We start from the raw sequence: 19,191 nt of genomic DNA on the forward strand, positions 1-19,191 counted from the left end.
GCATTGTCAAATATTCTGTAAAACATACAGCATTTTCTTTTGTTTTAGGAAATAATAGTCTTTTTGGGGGCATTTTTTTCAGATACGTCATTAAATGACAAAGGCTCCAGGACACATTCATCTTTGACTGCCACTGACAAGATTCTTGGAAAGAGGAACCCGTTTCCGAATGAAACTGTCACCCTAGAACCTCCTTCCTCGGCTAAAATCCTGCTGGAGTGCAAACATCCAGAGCATCACCAGGCCCTGTCCCTAGACGCAGAAGAATCAAAAGAGAAGCACTTTGTTTCGAAAAGCTCCGCCATCCTGGAAAATAAAACTGACTCACCGGTGTATAAGATAAACAAGGAAAGCACGTATACCATCAAATATCCCGTTCCCTGCTCAAACAACTCAAACAAAAATGAAATCTTCCAGATAGACGCCGATAAAATTGATATACCTTCCATCTTCTCCTATGAAAAGAAGGGCATGACCCTTAACAAACCTGACCCAGAGGGCATCCCGTTTGAAAATGGCAAGAACAGGAAGAAATATATGAGCATTAAAAGTTCGGAAAAGGGTCATATCCCAGTGCTTCAGAATCACCGGAAATTTGCCCTCTGCTACTCCGAATTGAGGAGCACTCCTGCCAAAGCCGAACATGACATCAGTCCAAATAGTGCTTTACTTAAAAAGGTCAATCCAATTCCAATCCCAAACCCGGCAGACGGAGATGGTCCCGTGGCTCCACAGGAGGGAGAAATAGGCAAAGCTAGCAGGGAGGTCGACATGGGGGAGCTGAAGATTAGATATGAAGACTATCAAGAAAACAAGACTGAGACGACAATCATGACTCAGCAGGAGGCTCACTACAAGTTTTTCCCCAGTGTAATCCTCTCTAACTGCCTCAACAGGCCATCTATCAAGTGTCTTACCAAGCCAGGCACTGGCAGACTTGACCAAGACGACCGCCGATCAAGGCTAAAGTTAGGCAAAAAGAAAGTTGGTGTGTCTTGTCAGAAGTCCAGGGTTCACGCTGTCGAAAGCCCAGGAGCCGATGGTCAGGATGCAGCCGCCTTCACGTCGTTGAAGGCCACTTGCCGAAAGAGTGGGGAGGTGGAGGGGACGTCAGAGAACAGCCCTGCGGATCCCATGAGGGCCATTCCTAGCGTCGCGGGCTGTGCAGAATCCCCGAGCGAAGAAAACAGGCTCGACCTGTCGAATTTCCCAGAGTGTCACGCTCAGCTAGTACCTGCCAAGCCCTTGGGTTTACCTGGCAGCAAGTACACCCTGAGGGCAAAACGGAAGGTGAGCTATGAGAGTGAGGACGGGGAACCGTCCAGTACAAGTAGCAATCAGCCAGTCAAGTCTGCTTTTGCCCCGAGAGACAGTCTGAAGGATAGTTGCGTTCTCAGTTGTCATGAGTACAAATATCAGAAGCGGCGAAAAATGTCCAAGAGAGAGCCCCCGATTATCATCAAGTATATCATTATTAACAGATTTAAAGGGCAGAAGAACATGCTTGTTAAGATGGCCAAAGTGAGCGCCGAGGAGGATCAGGTTGTACTGACCCCTGAAAGGCTACAGCAGTATGAAAAGCTGGCTCCGCTCAAGAATTTCTGGCCCAGGGTTCCAGAGTCCACTGCGGTGAAGTATCCCATTTATCCAGCAAAGCCAAAAAGGTCACAGAAAAGGAAAGCGAAGATTAATTCGGCGTCCAAGAAAAAAGTCGCCATTTCCCCAAAAGCCAGGGGTGGACAAATTAGGACGATAAGAAGGACTAAGTCTGCTAAGAAACGTCTGACCTTGGCTACACTCCCCCCGCCCCTGCCCGTCTATAATGAAGAGACCAATGACTTTTCCACAGAGTATGTCGATGTCATGTCCAAGTTAGGGTATCTGTCGGATAGAGTGCCGAGCCCTACAGACGCCTCCCCGCCTCGGTGCTGGTCACCCAGCGATCCACACACAGAGTCCACTTCCACAGAGCTGCCGTTCAGCCCTTTCCCTTTGCGTGAACCGTCGTCCGGCTCTTCGTGTCTGAAGCCTGGGGAGGAGTTGTCGGGAAGAGGGGTTCGCAGGGGTCGCCTCGGCCGACCCAGGAAGGTGGCTTCTTCCAGCCCGAAAAGGAGACGGGGTAAGGGTCCCCGGAAGGAGTCGGAAGACGAATCTGCCAGAAAGGAAATGCCAAAAAGGAAAACGGGCGCGGGAGTTCAGAGGAGGCGGAAGAAGAAGTCCGACGCAATGCCAGATAGGAGCCAAGAGGAAGGCACGACCAAAATAAAAAAAATCAGAAAGCCTCGCAAAAAGAAGCAGTCTGAAGAAAATAGCGACCCCCCCTCCAGTGGAGGTTGCAATAGTTCCCAAGTTCTCTTTCCTGGAGAAGATCTCCCTCCCAAGGAATGTTCAGCTGCCGATCTCCCTGCCTCACAGCTACCAATGTCGGACAAAGGAAGTGGAGATCTGTCTAGTGCACCAAGCGCTGCCAATTCGACAAATCAGTCTTTATTACCGGAAAATGAACAGAAGTCTGAGGCCCCTAAATGTTCCGATTCCAAAATGAGTCAAGTTGTTTGTGATAAGTCTGGTCCAGTGAGAGTACAGCCCTCCCAAAACCAAAGTGTTCACTTGTGTGGTAACAATGAGCCTACACAGGCTTCGGCAGGTTCACAGTCTGGTTCACAGATTGTTTTGGGAGCATCGCAAGTACCTGATCTGGTCAGTTCTCAGAGCAGTTGCCCTCTGTCTTTTGAGCAGACCAGTGGGACAAGCCTTCCCTGTTCTCCTCCCGTGGTTATTTGTAATAGAACCACCTCGGAGACCCCTTGTCAAAATGTTTTCCTGGCTTCACAGCAAGCACCCCTCACAGTGACACCGGCTGAATTCAAGGCAGAAGTGCCTTCTCCCCTGCTTTTGAGCTCTGAAGACTGCAGAAGCTCCACGCAGTCTTCTGATGGCAGGACCCCAGCAAAACCAAAAAGACGTCCTTACAAAAAGAAAGAAAAGGGAGAAGGTCTTGGAGGAGCTCAGTTTACCCCTATTAAAATAAAACCGAAGTCCAAGTCTAGTTCTGGAGATGCTGATGGAGTGGCCAGCCACTGTCCACTGCAGTTCAACTACAAGAATGGAGAAGGGTGGCCTGCGGTTGCCGAGGCACCCTCGGGCATTGCTGTTTTGAAGGAGCTCCTTCAGAAGAGGCAACAGAAGGTGCTGGAAGGGACAGCCTCTGAATGTGCTCCCGGTGCAACAGAGCCTGGCAGCTGTCCCCCCATCCCTGTCAGTAAGCCCACTAAGGCGAAAAGAGCTCCCTCATCAACTCCCAGAAAACCCAGGAAGCCCAAGCCTCAAGCCCCTAAGGAGAAGAAGCCGAGGAGCAGGAAAGGCAAGAACGCAAAAACACAGGAACCTGTTCAGCCTGATCCTCCCGCGTCAGACGGCAGCCCCATCTTTCATTCTGACCCTGGCTTCGAGAGCTGCTACTCCTTCGAGGACAGCTTATCCCCGGAGCTCCCGCACAACTACAACTTTGACATCAATGCCATAGGTCAGACGGAGTTTTGCAGCCTCTACATGGGCAGCCAGTTTGTGCTGGCCGACAAGAATCTCCCCCAGAAGTTCCTCAGCGATGTGGTCCAGGATCCTATCCCTGCCCCTCCTGTGACTGTGGAGAACGTGTCCGACGGGTTACCTGGCGCTGGGGAGGAGCTCCAGCCCAGCTCCGAATGGCATAAGGCTCACCCGAATAGCCCCGACCTCTTCGATAAGTCGTCTTCGGAAAACAAAGAAGGCCTTGCCACGCAGCTGGCTGCGTCTTTGCTGGATTCTGACAGTGGGAGGGAGCTGGCAGCCGCAAGGGTTACGAGAAACAAGGAAAGTACGGCTTCCCTCAGCAAAGTAAATGGTATCAGCCACCTTCAGCCTTGTAAAAGAGGCTTCCTTGATGAAGGAAGGTACGCATTATCTTCGTTTGACCCCTTTCTGCCACTGCCGTTGAATTCCACATCTTTTGTGGATCTCCTGGGTTCCCCGACCGGTGATTTCATGGAAGGAAATGATGTCTTGACAACGACGCCGAGCAGCTCCCCGAGGTCAGTCAGCTCGCTGTCTCAGCTGAAAAACGGCAGCCACCCACTTCGGGGTACAGGGGGAGCTCACATCCTAAAGCCCCTCATGTCACCCCCAAACCGAGATGAGATTGTGTCCACCTTGCTGGATCTAGATCTGTCAGAGGCTACTTATCAAGAGCCCTTCTGCAGCAACCCTTCTGACGCTCCAGGAAAGCCGAGGTAAACTGTGTTCTTAACTAACGTTTTGATTTTTCTTTCCTTTAACTTTGTTTTAATCCTGTGCTTTGTTGCCGCCATTTAGAACTTAAGTTCAAATATGTTTGCATTGGTTTTGTTTTCAAAATGGGAAAGGCATTTACTGTTTCCCCTGTCAGTTTGAGCATGAAGCTAGGAAATTTAGAAATTTAGTCCGTATTTCCCTTCGGTAATTAATAATAAAAGAACTGAGATTTGCTTCGGTAATTAATAATAAAAGACTGTCAAAATCTGGATCATTAAACCATCATGTTGTCCCCAATTGTAAAAAATATACCATGAATTTACCTCAGTGATTGGTATAGTTAGAGGCACCTTAGATCTCTGTCCTCTGGCAAGGCTTTGACTAACGACCAATAGATCATACACACTGGGATCAACAAACATTTGTTAATGACACTTAACAAAAACAACGTACAACACAATGTACAATATACAAGTTACTGTATTTCACCACGTGTTTCCGGGATTTTTAAGAAATCCTCTACAACGCCTAAACAGGCCAGCGAGGGTCAAACCTGCCTTCTCAATAAAGCAGAGTACAATCTGGGGTTTATTCCTTTTGCCAGCACCTCATCTCCCAACAGCACGTCTTCTGTTAGTTTTAATCACTTTGAACCCCCGGAAAACTGTGCGTTTTGACTCTAGATGTTGATGATTGTCTGTATATAGAGACGCCTCAGTAGCTGTAACAATATTGCAGTGCTGAAGTGTAACAGTTTGTTGATTGCATCTGATGACTTGTGATAACTGTAGGAAGTTTTTTTTTTTGGAAAATTGATTCATTTCCTTAGGGAAGTTGGTGGGCGCGTGCTGACGGTGGAGACCAGACTCGCCAAGGAGTTGGCAGAGTTTGATGGGGATTTTTCCTCGGAAGGACTGCAGCTTTGGAAGACCGCGTTCGCCATGATGACTCGGCCCGGATCCCCCACGGCGCACGGGGCAGGAACTCTGGACAGCGCCCGGAGCCGCCCGGACAACAGCCCCGCGTCTGCGAACAGTCGGAAGGTGGTCGTTGTCCCCTGCAAGAATGCGCCCAGTCGGGACAGGGTGCAGCTCTGGCTCCAGGCGAAGAGGGAGTTTGAGCAGTGTCAGAGGGAAAAGAAGGAGACAGCGGGCACCGGAAGAGGTGATGTGCACGAGGAAGACGAAAAGGACACGGCAAAGAGGAGCTTGGTGGCTCCCGCGGACAAGCTGAACAACGATGAGTCCCACAAGACTGCAGCTTCGCAGGAGGCAGGGGCGAAAGGAGCCGAGCGGTCCTCCCAGCCCTTACCGGCAGGGTCCTCGGAGAGCCAAAGACGCCAGGCCCTGGCTGTCGTTGTCGAGCAGGGAGAGGAAGAAGAGGATTACTATAAAAGCTACAGCTCTCCTGATTCCCCGGTCCTGCCACCCTGGCAGCAAGCCGCCTCTCCCTGCTCTTCCCAGGCCGGATTGGAGGAGGGAGAGGAGAAAAGAACTGAATTGGCGTCTCCCAGGCTTCCTGAACCTGACGACCTGCTGCTTCTCCCAGCCTGCCCCTCCCCCTTGTGCCCCTCCCCCTTGTCTCATCCCACGAAGGCTGCTGGGAATTGTAATTTCATCCAGCTCCACAGTACTCCAGTCAATAAGAGGAGGAGAAGCGGGGAGGTTTCTGAACTAATTGGCACTTCTCCCATCACTTCAGGTATGGCTTTAGTTTCTGTTATGTCACCTCCGAGTAATTCTTGTGCAGGTGCTTAAAAAAAATACTTTTGTAGTAAATTTCAGACCTTTAGTCTGTGTAATCAGCCGTTTAACCCGGTGACTGTAAATGTTAAATTGTCATGGAAATTAGTAGGACTGCTTTTTACACGTATAAGAAAATGGTCTTTTCTCATGAAGTGTAAGGGTTGTTGTACCTGGGCTTTTTCTAGATGTGGAAACAAAATCTCAGAAGCTGGGCCAGAGAAGAGGCAGACATGCTGACCCACTAAGGAGAGTGCTCTTAACCACACAAATGAAGGTAATTTGATAGATGGAATGTGTGTTTTTTAATTTAATTTTATTCATTCATTTGGTAATAATATTTTTGGCTGTCTTCTTTCTCCCTGTTGTACTTGCAGGTACCATTTTGCTGTAAAAAAGGTTAACTGTACTACAGAAAGAACGAAACTCTTTCAGAATTAAGCAATTGCCAAAGATTGGTTTAGTGTCAGTAAAAGTAAACTGAAATGTTTTAATTTTCCTAATCTTTTTTTATAATCTTAACAATTGCTTTACCTACAACAGAAATTTCATTTGACAGAATGGGTCTCTGTGAACCATATTTAATTATACGAATATTCCAAAATGGTTGTAAAAGATTTAATTAGAACTGTCAAGGTAAATAACACCCCATTGTGGTTGGATGTTTTTTTTAATTACAAATACAGCAAGGTAAAAGGCTACAAAACAGCCCTGATTCATGGTATATCCCCAAACCATAACTCAAAAACTTCAACTTCAGTTGCTGTCCAGTTACTACTGGTTAACAACTGGTTGATAAGTGTGAACAGTATGTTTGTATGTAAACTGACATAGTTCCTAATCTAATAAACCAAGTCTGTTTGAACTGAAACTAGTGTGAACATGGACTGATAAATATGATTTTTAATTCTCTTTAAGCATTAGTAATAGAACCGTCTATCGGATGAGACGTTAAACCAAGGTCCGGAATCTCAGTGGTCATTGAAGATCCTTGGGCATTTCTCGATAAGAGTAGGGGTATCCCGGTGTCAGGGCCAAATTTTCCCCCTCGGCCTTTACTGTGGCCTCCAAATTGTCCCCATGTATGACTGGCTTGCACTGGCCCTGCGATGGACTGGTGTCCCGTCCAGGGTGTACCCTGCCTAGCGCTCGTTGCTTGCTGGGTAGTTTCCAGCGTCCCGCGACACTGTATGGTATAAGGCGGTTTGGCAAATGACATGACATTAGTAATAGAAACTAAACCAGTCCAGGGTGTCCTTCTTTGTCAGGTGCATGTTTAGAGGTCCAACAGTTGTTTAATATAAAATTTAACCCGTCAGCATAATTAACATTTTCTTAGACTGAAGCAACATCAGGCACTTGAAACAGAACATTGATCATTTTTTATTCCTTTTTTATTCAGTGCTTTGTTTTACAGGATGTCCTTTTTGTGCTGAATTGCACAGCATCACAGGAGTTTGTATCTTTGTGCGAAACTGTTTTTTATCTATCCCAAACCACGCATTTTAAATTAGCCGAAGCGGTTTCTCATTTAGTCTTTTTTTTCCTTTTTTATCGGTTGTGATTTTGTCTCTGTGAAAACCTGCTTCATTCTTGTTCGCAGAATCAGTTTGCCGCTTTAAATGTTCCAAAGAAAGACAACTCCCAGATTGAAGGTCCGTCCCTCAACAATTCGTATGGCTTTAAAGTCAGCATGCAGAACCTGCAGGAGGCTAAAGCACTGCATGAGGTAACACCTGTCCGATCGGGAACGTTTCAGCAGCAAGATTCCAGATGTCATTCTTCGGGTGCTTGAAAAGCTTCGTGGAACTTAATGTGAGGCCATCGCAAGAGTCTTGAGCGTCCGGCTGCCAGCTATCAAGGATAAATTAAAGATGGCCAGAAGTGAAATAGTCTGACCTTGCAGTTAGTCATCAGGAAAGGCACATCATTGCAAACCCAGCCCTGTTGTGATTATAAGTGTTCAGAAAAGCTCAACGTGTTCCCAGTCTCTCGAGCAGGCTTTGTGTGCGCTGTATGATAATACCACCCAGGAAAGAAGAATCTGTGGGTGGTCTGCTTTGCTAAGGCGCACCTGTTGGATCCCGCTGTCTAGTTTATCCTCTCGGAGATCCGCACTGATAGACCGGAGCATTTCAAGCATTTCACAGCTGAATATATGGGTGTTTTTCCTAGAGGGTTTGACCTTGTTGGGTGCTATGAAATGTGAATATCAGCATTCTTGTGCATTTTTGGAGACAATCTTAACAGATGATCGTTTCTCACGGAGCTGTTTTACATTGGACCATTAGTTTCCAGCTCGCCTCCTTGGAGAGCTTTCAGGAGTATTGATCCGGGTCTGTCTTGCACTCTTGTGCTTATAGAACACTAGACAGCCTCTTAAGCCTCACACACTCTTGTTAATTATTCTCTGAATCATTGAACCGTTTTTTGTTAGCTTTGCCTAAACTGCATCCAAGATCGTAACTGTATGGTGTTTGTAGATGAGCTCAGGGAAACACTGTTCGACATGTCAGTTTAAGGAGGGTTTGAAATTTTGTCAATTGAAATGCACAATTCTGATAGAAACCAGGGGAGTCATGTTTAATACCTCTCGTTTAATTTTGTACTTTATTTATAACACTTGTTTGTGTATTGTGTGTATGTATTATAATTTGGTCTTTGTTTTTAAAAAGGTATGTGTAAATATGTAGTCTTGGGGGAGAAAGCTTTTTTTTTGATCTAGACTTTCTTCAGCCTCATTTCTGTTTCTCAAAAATACTATGTAACTATCCCACAAAATTGAAAATAGTCTCTCTTGTAAAAACAACTAATAAGATGATAGACTGCTAAAACAGGTTGCCTTGAAGGTAAAAGTGTAACTGGAGATCTGTCTTAACTGCACTGTAGTCTTAATCTCCGTTTTTCTTGCAGGTGCAGTATTTGACATTAATGAGCCTGGAGCTGCATGCTCGGACCAGGCGGGACTTGGAGCCTGACCCGGAGTTTGATCCGATATGTGCCTTATTTTACTGCATCACCTCTGATGCACTTCTGCCTGGTACAGACAAGACGGAGCTCACAGGCGCTATAGTGGTGGACAAAGACTACAGCAGCTGTGGACCAGGTGACCTGCCTTCATTTAAAGCTTTTTCACCATGCAGACAGCATCAAGTTGAGAGTCCTTTTTAATTGCTGTTCAAGGTATCTTAATTCCGAGATCCCTTGTATAAGTGTGTTTTTCACAGTCCTACCTGTTTCGCACTAGTTCTACTGAAGACTGAGTTCAGAAAAGTTTTCACAAAGTGAGGTTTTTATTTGTATAGGAATAACCCGGCTTGAAACACTGTGTTTGTAAAGACCCTTACACCTGCAACAAAGCTAAGAATTACAGGGACGACATGATCTAATGAATTTGTACGTAAAATTCTAATCTGTGTATATACTGTATGCCATTATTGTACATTATTAAACAAAAAGAGAAAAAGAGAACTGATTAAACAAAATACAGTCTCAGAGTGAACTCAATGTTTCACAGTACATACCTAAATTGAAGAAAGGCAGTGCTTAGAGGCGTGCCTGTCTTTGATCTGTTATCCACAAAATTAAAGGTTTTTCCTGTTCTTCCCTAACATTTCCTCTCTGCTTAGTTATAGTAGGTGATTATAGTGGTATACTAGAGTAGTGTAATAGGTGATTTCATAGAGGCCGATGCCTCTTGGCGTGTTCCACTAGCCAGTCTCTGTCGTTCCACAATTTCACAACGTGTTCAGCGTGAATAACGCCTGCCCGAGCTCAGCGCAGTCTTTGGTTCTTCCGATACCTGTTTCACACGTCCTCTTGTGTTTCCAGCGCAGTCGCTTTACCCTGCTCTCTCCCTGCGCCAGTGTCGCTTCTCACATCAGATTTGCTCGTACTGCCCGTGGCTCGAAAAAATCAGCTCTGTGAGCTCCACACACACAGCTGGTTAAAACACAGGACGAGGGTCTTTTCACTTCTTTCACTTCTTAGCTACTCTACTCCAGAGTATGTCGTGTTGAGTTACGTACAATACATAAACGATTACATGCGACTCGTGTATATTTTTCTTACTGTGGTTGCTGTGTTCTTGTAGACGTACTGTAAGTCACGTACTACGTGACTACCTGTAGCTCAAGACTTCTTTGCACCTCCAAAGAGCGGACCATAACTATCTAATTGTTTTTGTTGAATTTTATTTTAAATAATACAAAAATGACTTTGTTTTCTGGGATTCAGTGAATTATAAGTATAGTTATAACTAAATAATATAATAATAAACTTTATTTATAGAGCACCATTCATACAAATAGAAGAATATTACATTGTCTTTTGCCGTGCTATTATGATTACAGTACAGCATGATGTAAGTTTTTTTTTTTTAATTGACATACTTTTCTAGTCCATACCGCGATCTGCTGTATGATGTGTTTGGTCCAGTTTCACGGCAGGGTGTGAGTAAATCTGGAGGGCACAGGTTGTTTCATGGCAAGTTTCTCATTTTGATTTTTTCCCAAGAGGATACTGAAGATAGGCGTTATGATGGCGCAGGGGTCAGCATGGCTGCTTTGTAGCACTGGGGCCCCGAGTTCAGTTCCCGCGCTGCTGTCTGCATGGAGTTTGTATGTTCTCCCGTGTTTGTGTGGGTTTGCCTTGTGTGCTCCAGTTTCCTCTCGCACTCCAAAGACTGATAAATGAATCGGCTTCTGGGAAAACTGGTCCTGGTGTGAGTGTGCGCATGTATCTTGTGTGTGTGTGTGTCTCTGTCCGTGTGTGCCATGTGATGGACTGGCGTCCGATCCAGGGTGTACCCTGCCTTGCAGCTGTTGCTTGCTGGGATAGGATCCAGGCCACCACAACCCTAAATTGGATAAGCCGTTATTGAAAGTGATGTGATGATGATGATGATTGTACATTCATACTCATCAGATTGAAATATTCTTTTTTTTTTCATAAATACTGTTACAAAACGTCTGCCCTTAGGGACAAAAGTAAGTATGTTCACGTGGAGTTTTGACTGGAATTCTGTGTTTTCAGGTTCCGGGAGCACAGCACCCCTACTGGTCAGATCAGGGATTACAGGTCTACAGGTCACTTACACTACTGACGAGAAAGAACTCTTTCAAGCAGTGATTGATACAATCCGAAGGTATTCTTAAAACTGTCTTACCTATATGGTAATGAAGGAATATATTTGATTCCTGGACTTGTTTAAGTCCTATGATCGGTCTCTGACAATCCATGATTTTGCAGCCACGGGCGAGGAAATAATAGACCTAGTAAAATGAAAATTCAGGATGGTCTAGCTCTCGTCTTACAGAAGAATAGCTGCCAACTGAGGTTCTGGCTGTAACGTTTCTCTTTCTAATTTGAAAGGAAAGAACAGCTATTATTTGATTACAGTAATTAAATGATTGCAATCAGAAATGCCGAGCCGCCGCAGTGCAAATTCTGTGTTTGATCTGTTGAAAGTGTTCACATATGTAGCTAAGACTACAGTAAGCAAAGTCCTTTGTTGTCATGTGCTCCTTAGCAATGATTATAGGAGTCAGTCCTCCATTTTTAGATTAATCTCCACATTAAGTATCTGAATTCTTAGTGCCCGGACCCAGTAAAATGTTAATATCCAGTAAATGCACTTGAGGCTGTTCGCTCATCAAATCTCTTGCCTAGCAGATACGACCCTGACATCCTCCTGGGCTACGAGGTTCAGATGCGCTCCTGGGGTTACCTCCTGCAGCGGGCCTCTGCGCTGGGCGTGGACTTGTGCCAGCAGCTGTCTCGCGTACCAGGTGGGGCTGGGATGAGCTTCACAGGCCTGGACTGAGGAGGGGGGCGGACCAGGCCGGCAGTGGCTTGGCAGGGAGCGAAGCCGCTTCAGGGGACAATATTATTAACATCTGGGTCTTGACTCCTGGGAAAGTGAGCGAATCAGGGCCGTGCAGAGATCTCCAGTCTTGACTGGGTCCTCGAACACAGAAAACACGTTTTAACTCGGTTCCTTTCGTAATGCTTCACAGGTCAAGCAAAGCAAGGAAGAAAAAGAAATTATAGACACTGCTTATTAACCAGTCTAGCTTGCAGTACGGTAGTAGATTCCCACACAGGTCTGCTCCCCAGCACACATTCCTCACACTGCTTATGGCCACTGCCACACCTGTTGCACATTAGCGCACAGCACAGACCTCGTTGATTTGCACAGAGCAATTCCCCGATTACCGAATGCTACCAATCGAGTAACTCATTGAGTTAAACAATTGTCAATTGTAAAAAAAAAACCTCTGCCTTTTCACACGATAGAACTTGCTTTCTGGATGGGTCATTTAAATCACTCTGTGCAAGATCGCATAACATTCACTATAAACAGAAATTACTGCTTAAGGAATGTACAGATGTACATTCTGTCTCCAGTGACGCAGAGCTTTATTTAAAAGACTTCTTACTGGGGATCTGAAACGCGTTACGACTTTTCACCTTATAAAAGAACGCTTGTGCTCGGCCACAACCGCTGTTCCACAACAGCTCCTGCATGTTGTGGAGGATCTTCCTGGACCCTGCTGTGATATTTTTCATTTATGGAGCTGACCAATAAGTATTGGGAACTGATTGCCCAAAGGGAAACATAGAGTGCCAGTTCCCGCAATCCTAGTCTCATGTGCTTTGTGATCCAAAGTGAGCCACTGAGCCAATAACATTTTTACGTTGCCAGAAATCAGCTTGTGGTTTCTGGACCTCATACAAAAAAAACAACTTGTAACCAGTGAACGATGCTTGCTTTAAGAGTTTCAGCTAGTTTCCTTATGTGTCAGAGCATGCTGAATATTACCTTGAACATCTGGTAGTTTAATTCACCTTCGTGTTGGCCTGAGGTGATGGAATGAGTCCTGTGGTTTTTACCCCCAACAGCATCATGCTGATGGCTGGATTTTTGGCACTTTGATTAGCTCTGCATGTGGCTTGTCAGGAGTAACCGAAGGCTTGTAACACACTGTTACAAGATGTTGCTCTTTTCCTCTGCTCCCCCACCTGTTATGTCTGGAGGATTATTCTGTCATTACAGCACCAGGGCTGACTGAAATACTGTTAACAGTTGAGTTATGATGAAGATGAACAACAGACAGATGGTACCGTCATCCAAGTTTAAACATGCAATCTCAGTTGTGGTGGGCTGTAAAACTTTCGGTTTTTTGTTCCTGCTGTTTGTTCTGAAGGGGTTTGTACCTATGTCTTTGTAGTACCTATTTCTTAAGTAGTTAGTTACAGTGAGTCAGCTTTTCTTTCCCGCTGCCTTAATTCTGAACTGTAAGGTTAAGTTGTCAAGAGCTGTGCTTCACATCTTACCTGATAGTGACTCAGGCAGTCAATAAATTGAGAAGGTCAGTCACGTTAGACACTGAGGGCTCCTTTCACACGGCCAGTGCAAAACGTATCATCAATAAAGTTAATTTAGGTATGCTCGTTTAGGACTGAGGCTGATTAGGGTATGTGAAAGAAGCCTGGACACAGCCTTAAGCCTCCACAAATTGAGGTGTTTATAAATATATGTGTAATCTGCGATTACATCACGACATTTTCATATTGGTAAAAAAATACAATGTATAAACTTTTAAGTTCTTAATGTACTTGAATAAATTGCTTTTGCTCAATCCTTTAACCCTTTGAGCAAGCGGCCAGTATTTTTCAGGCCTCGGCATCATCAGCACCAAATCTTGTACTCCCTATTGTGATTCTGACTTTCAGCGGTGAGATTTCCGCACCAGTAATTTAGCTTGTTTGTTCTTTGTAGGTGACGCAAAAGAGAACCGTTTTTCTGCAGAGAGTGATGAGTATGGAGCCGACACCATGACCGAGATCAACATCATCGGACGCATTACTCTCAATGTCTGGAGAATGATGAAAACTGAGGTACAGGAAAAAATACCTCAGTAGCAGAAAACAACCACATAGAATTTTCTAAACAATGTTAGATGCAGCACAAAGTCCTGTTCTGCTCTGAAAGGGGTAGTTGTACAGATGACATCCTTACAAACACCTTTTGTGTACGAACAATGGTATCTTGATAACTTTAAAACATCATGTTATAATATCTATTAGTTCACTTGACTGCTTTTTTCTTAGGTTTGTAGGAAGCATTTATCACAAAACACAGTGCGCAGGCCTTGAAAAATGACTTTTATCTTTTTAGAAACAAATTCAGCATGATGGCGTTTTTCATTTTAACCGTATTAAGTTGGCAATTGTTAAACTGATTCAATGCGATTTATGTCTTTGTTGCCATTTCAAAACAAAGTGGATTGGAATTGGCCCCGTTGCAGCTCAGATAAAAACAACATAAACGACAAAACCCATGTAACTCTTTTATTCAGTCAATCAAAGATCTGTTCCACTTCTGTTCAGATTCACCCCCCATATAATACGTGCGACATCCAGGACCTGCACATTGAGGTGCCTCTAGCTCAGTGCTGCCTGGACAGCGGTCTTTGTGAAGCGGTGGTAAAGTCGCAGTGTGCTGTGCGGTTGTGTTTCCTCAGGTGACTCTGAACAACTACAGCTTTGAAAACGTGGCGTTCCACGTGCTCCACCAGCGGTTTCCTCTCTTTTCTCCTCGCACCCTCTCGGAATGGTTTGACCACCGGACGCACCTGTACAGGTGAGGGCGCTGTCCGAGTGGGAGGCCCTGTCCGAGTGGGAGGCGCCCCCCCTCTCCGATTCTTATTTTTCTTCATGGAAACCCCCACCCTGCAGGGGGAGGAAACACGGGAGCCAGGGCGCAGAGCGAAACCGACCCGTGTTCTCCTTCCGGAGACGTGCAATGTATGTGACGGGCGTTTGGGCCTCCCCCCCCCCCCAAAAAAAAAATGCTAAAGAGAAAGAGAAAAGAGGGAGGAGTCTATTCAACGAGAAACGTGAAACGTCGCGTCCCCCGCGCAACTTTATCAACAGCGATGGGGCGCAGACAAGCTTCTAGAAAGAAGATAGTGTGAAAATATCCTAAACAAACCCGAGAAAAAGAAATGTTATGCAGGCTGTAATCCGACTTCTAAAAAACACGCTCGTCGATCGTCGATGGCGTTAACTCTCATCAGATACATACGAGAGTTATATAACTTCTGGGGATTGGTTCCTAATGTCTAACCCTTCACAAGTGCCACAGATTTCCAAACCCCATTTATTTGGCTGTTTTGGGGTACTGTTTTTGGGGCACCATTACCCGTTATGTACATAACATAGGACCCATGAATCAACTTGATGAGCGTAAGAGCTCATTCCTCGTCAGCTGCCTCACAAACGGAAGACCAGCAGTGTTAATATTAAGCGGATGCAAACAAAATCGTATCCGTTCGTGGACCTGTGAGCGAGACGCAAAATTTGTCGGCTTTTGCCAGGACATTTTTTTGCTCCTTGATACAAAACATCTCGATGTGGTTTCGCATTCCGACTTCTTCCCTGCTGTCCTTGTAGTAATGTTGTATTCTGTTTGTTTTTGCACAGAGCTTGGCTTTTTGCGCGTGTTCTTGCATGCGGCGTCACTCATGGGTCAGTCGAGGGCTGCGTGTTTTAAATGGCGTTAGTGAAAGTCATGGGTGGGATCTGCCTTCTGGCCGGGAGACACGTGTCAGAGGACGCTGGGGGGAGCGAAGGGGTGCTGGGAGGGGTGCCCCCCTCCCCCGCGCCCTCCCCTCCGCTGAGCAGCTGAGTCTCCTTGCAGGTGGAAGGTGGTGGATCACTACGTCGGCCGGGCCCGCGGGACCCTGCAGCTGCTGGAGCAGCACGACCTGATTGGCAGGACCAGCGAGCTGGCCAGGCTGTTCGGCATCCAGTTCTTCCACGTGCTGACCCGCGGCTCCCAGGTCAGGCTCCCGCTGCCCCTTGGCGGTCTGGGGCAGCACGTCATGCCGTCGTTAAGCAGCCGGCGGCGGCGTCATTAAATACCACATTGACGCAACTGGAAGAGTATCAGGCCCGCGGTGGTCCGTGATTTGGGGTTGTTGGAATTTTTCTTTTGAGAATGCTAACCAGATGTCCCCCGGCTCCTGACTCAGTTGGCAGCGCTGGCGTGATGACCTACCAACAGGAATCGGGCTCCTCCTTTTTCTCGCCTGATGACGCGTGGATGTTTTTGCCAACTCGCAGTTAGGAGGCAGCCGGTTAAAGCCGTATGTGTGACAAATGCTGATGTGCTCACAAAAAAACAGCTCAGTTCTCGGTGTGGAAGAAAGGGGAGCTGTCGGTAGGAAAGCTGACGGATTCAGCCTTGTCAGGGGAACCAGACTGAAGTCTGTCTCGGGCCTCGCTTGTCTTGCAGTACCGGGTGGAGTCCATGATGCTCCGGATTGCCAAGCCCATGAACTACATCGCGGTCACCCCCAGCACACAGCAGAGGGCCCAGATGAGGGCGCCTCAGTGCATCCCCCTGGTGATGGAGCCCGAGTCGCGCTTCTACAGCAACTCGGTGCTCGTGCTGGACTTCCAGTCCCTCTACCCCTCCATCGTCATCGCCTACAACTACTGCTTCTCCACCTGCCTCGGCCACGTTGAGAACCTGGGCACGTAAGGAAACTTCCTCCGGCTCTGGCTCCCTGTCCGCACGCGGGCCGTTCGCCTGCGAACTCTTAAAGAGAACTCGTTTGATTTTAAATCCAGTTAAAAAGCGTAGTTATAGTTAAGTGTTATAAATGCAAATCTTATACTGTACATGAAGCATCAAAGGAAACCTTTCACTTACTGTAGTCCTGCATCTAATTCACTAAGATGTGATCTCGAAATTGACGGTCTGTTTTGTGACGGGTGCTCTGGTATCTCGCTGAGCTGACGCGGCTGTCCTGTGAGAGTTGCAGGGTTGTTGTACTTTTGGCGGCTTTCAGAAGCGGCACGAGCTGTGTATCTGTGACGCACGCTCTGGACCGGTTTGCAGATGCTGTCCTGTTGGATTCTAGCCCACTGTTGTTGCAGAGACCGGACAGGCAAGTGCCTGTTCACTGGTCTCTGAGCTCCTCGCAAAAAATATTGTCAAGCATTCTCATCTGTCAAGAAAACGGCTGTCACATGGGCGGCTGGAAACGTGCAGGAATCTTGTGCAGTAAAACGAGCCCGCACGAAGGGCAGCCTGTGAGGTCCCACTGCTTGATCAAAGCAGTGCTGTTGTCAGGCTGTCACCAGTCATTACTGATGGAGTGTAGAGAAGTTAGACACTTTAACACACTGTGTAAGACCCTGAGGTGTCGTCTTGGCCTTCAGCTGCTGACCACTGAATGGGTGGATGTTGTGGTGTTTATCCGCAAGCTGTTGTGATCCAAGATCCTGATGCAGTGGAGCTGACAGTACGAAAGACGGAGTGCGATGATGTCGGTTTCGACGGGGTGCTATAAGTGATGGTCTCCCAGACAGCGGCCTGTCTGACTTCAGTTCCTGCCAGTGCGCCGACATCGTCTGACATGCCGGAGGCATGAAAGTGTTGTTGTCTGGCTAAGCGGGACAGGGCGATTCCTTTCTGTAGCTTTCTTTATTGATTTTCACCTGGCTTGACATCCAACACGTTCCAGCTCCTGTAACAGGCAGCTCTCACGCTAATGAGGTGGGCTGGTGCTAAAGTCCCTCAAGTGCATCGCAGGCAGTCATGAGTGGTTAATTGCACTCCAAGTTTAACCAGAGTCTGTATACATGTTCTAAGACTCTACACAGCCCTTCCTCCTCTTGCGTGGTTTTGTATACTAGTGGTATCGGGCTAAGCCTGGCCTCGAAGCTATTCAGACTGTCTCTGAGACTCTGTCAGAAATGTGTACGCCCTCGTCTCCAGCTTCCCAGCATCCCAGCATCCCACATCTCTTCCCCATCTCTTGTACTTCTTCGCTGCCTTTTGTTGGAATCTTGGCAGTAAAACTCTTTTACCCATGTCAACACCTAAAGCAGGAAAAATATTTCTGTGTTTGACTTGCACAGTGCATCATGATGCCCATGATGTAGAGGAGAGTTTTTTCCGAGTGTGCACGTTTTTTGTTATCCGTAGAAACATCAGGCTCATCGATTTGGATTCTGCCAAGTCTTAAGTAAATTTCAAGGAGATGCTTTTGCCGATTTTGTGCTCATGCTTGCTTTTAAGATGTGGTGCAATGAAAAAAAGTGATGAGCTCCCCCCTCTTTCTGATGTGTTTCAGGCATGATGAGTTCAGGTTTGGCTGCACGTCTCTGCGAGTTCCTCCAGACCTGCTGTACCTCCTTCGGAACGACATTACAGTGTCACCCAATGGGGTGGCCTTTGTGAAGGTGATTAGAGAAATAACACTAGGGGGCACCTATGTGGGTAGCTTTGGAAATCTGAAGAGGAGTATAGGGTAACTTTCAGTAAGCGTGCATGGGTTACGATAACCTACAACCAGAGAAACAGAATAGAAAACCATTTGGAAGCAGTTCTGGTGGAAGATGGTTCTCTATAGCTTTGTATCGTCTTTTATTTTGAAAAACTGGTAGTGGGAAGATATAAAATGTGTATTCTGTTTCCCAATTAAGAGTCTGAGACGTGAATGCCACATCCATTTGTAGCTGACATTTTGTTTTTCTGGTGTTCAGCTTGCCTCATGTACAACTCCTGTCATTCTGTCAGGAGATAACATTGCCTTCCTGTTTTATTCTCTAATTCCACAGAATTTGCCTCTCAACTGAGTAGAGTCAATAAAGCAGTGGCTCACAGTCCTGGTCCTGCAGGACTAATTAATGTCTGTGACTGATCTGCTTGCTTGTTTAGGCTTTTTTTCTGCCTTTAGTCCTAGATTTTAAAAATACCCTGAAGTATCTGATTTATAACAAAATGAATAGCATACAGAACTTCATGCATTCCCTTATCAACTTGCAAATAAAGACTTGGGAGTTTCTGACTACAGAGCTCTGAACTGGTAACCAGTTTAAGACACAGGTGGGAATGACAACATATCAGACTCTCCCATTTTTGATGAGTGAGTGCTTTTTTCTAATAAATATGATTCTTGAATGCTCCAATAGCCTGCAGTTAAATAGGTCAGGCGGAGAAAAAAACAAGGCACACGGATTCCCCCCAACACCAGGACTGAAATCCATTGCAGTGTAGTATTCAACGGGGAAAATAAGAAATTAAATGTATAATTATAATTTTCCTAATAATTGCTTACACTTACACAGCACTTTTCTGGACACTCCAACAAAGCGCTTT

At 46.1% G+C, this 19,191-nt stretch overlaps 1 protein-coding gene across 2 annotated transcripts in view; it reads left to right on the top strand.

Annotated features, from left to right (window-relative positions):
* The window catches only part of rev3l (REV3 like, DNA directed polymerase zeta catalytic subunit), a 96,774-nt gene that overhangs the window by 63,484 nt on the left and 14,099 nt on the right, over nucleotides 1-19,191 (top strand). The window contains exons 13-24 of one of the 2 annotated variants that reach the window (XM_088626824.1): nucleotides 83-4,268; nucleotides 5,099-5,970; nucleotides 6,200-6,288; nucleotides 7,615-7,740; nucleotides 8,925-9,117; nucleotides 11,046-11,157; nucleotides 11,685-11,800; nucleotides 13,795-13,913; nucleotides 14,540-14,658; nucleotides 15,718-15,859; nucleotides 16,315-16,555; nucleotides 18,164-18,272. In XM_088626824.1, the coding sequence (XP_088482950.1) occupies nucleotides 83-4,268; nucleotides 5,099-5,970; nucleotides 6,200-6,288; nucleotides 7,615-7,740; nucleotides 8,925-9,117; nucleotides 11,046-11,157; nucleotides 11,685-11,800; nucleotides 13,795-13,913; nucleotides 14,540-14,658; nucleotides 15,718-15,859; nucleotides 16,315-16,555; nucleotides 18,164-18,270 (6,422 nt within the window). In that variant the 3' untranslated portion in view covers nucleotides 18,271-18,272. Of the gene's footprint in view, nucleotides 1-82; nucleotides 4,269-5,098; nucleotides 5,971-6,199; nucleotides 6,289-7,614; nucleotides 7,741-8,924; nucleotides 9,118-11,045; nucleotides 11,158-11,684; nucleotides 11,801-13,794; nucleotides 13,914-14,539; nucleotides 14,659-15,717; nucleotides 15,860-16,314; nucleotides 16,560-18,163; nucleotides 18,273-19,191 lie in introns of both variants that reach the window. The other variant, XM_088626823.1, reaches the window with a different exon arrangement.

The sequence above is a fragment of the Lepisosteus platostomus genome, chromosome 3, assembly GCF_059453375.1.
Source record: "Lepisosteus platostomus isolate fLepPlt1 chromosome 3, fLepPlt1.hap1, whole genome shotgun sequence".
Taxonomy (NCBI): domain Eukaryota; kingdom Metazoa; phylum Chordata; class Actinopteri; order Semionotiformes; family Lepisosteidae; genus Lepisosteus; species Lepisosteus platostomus.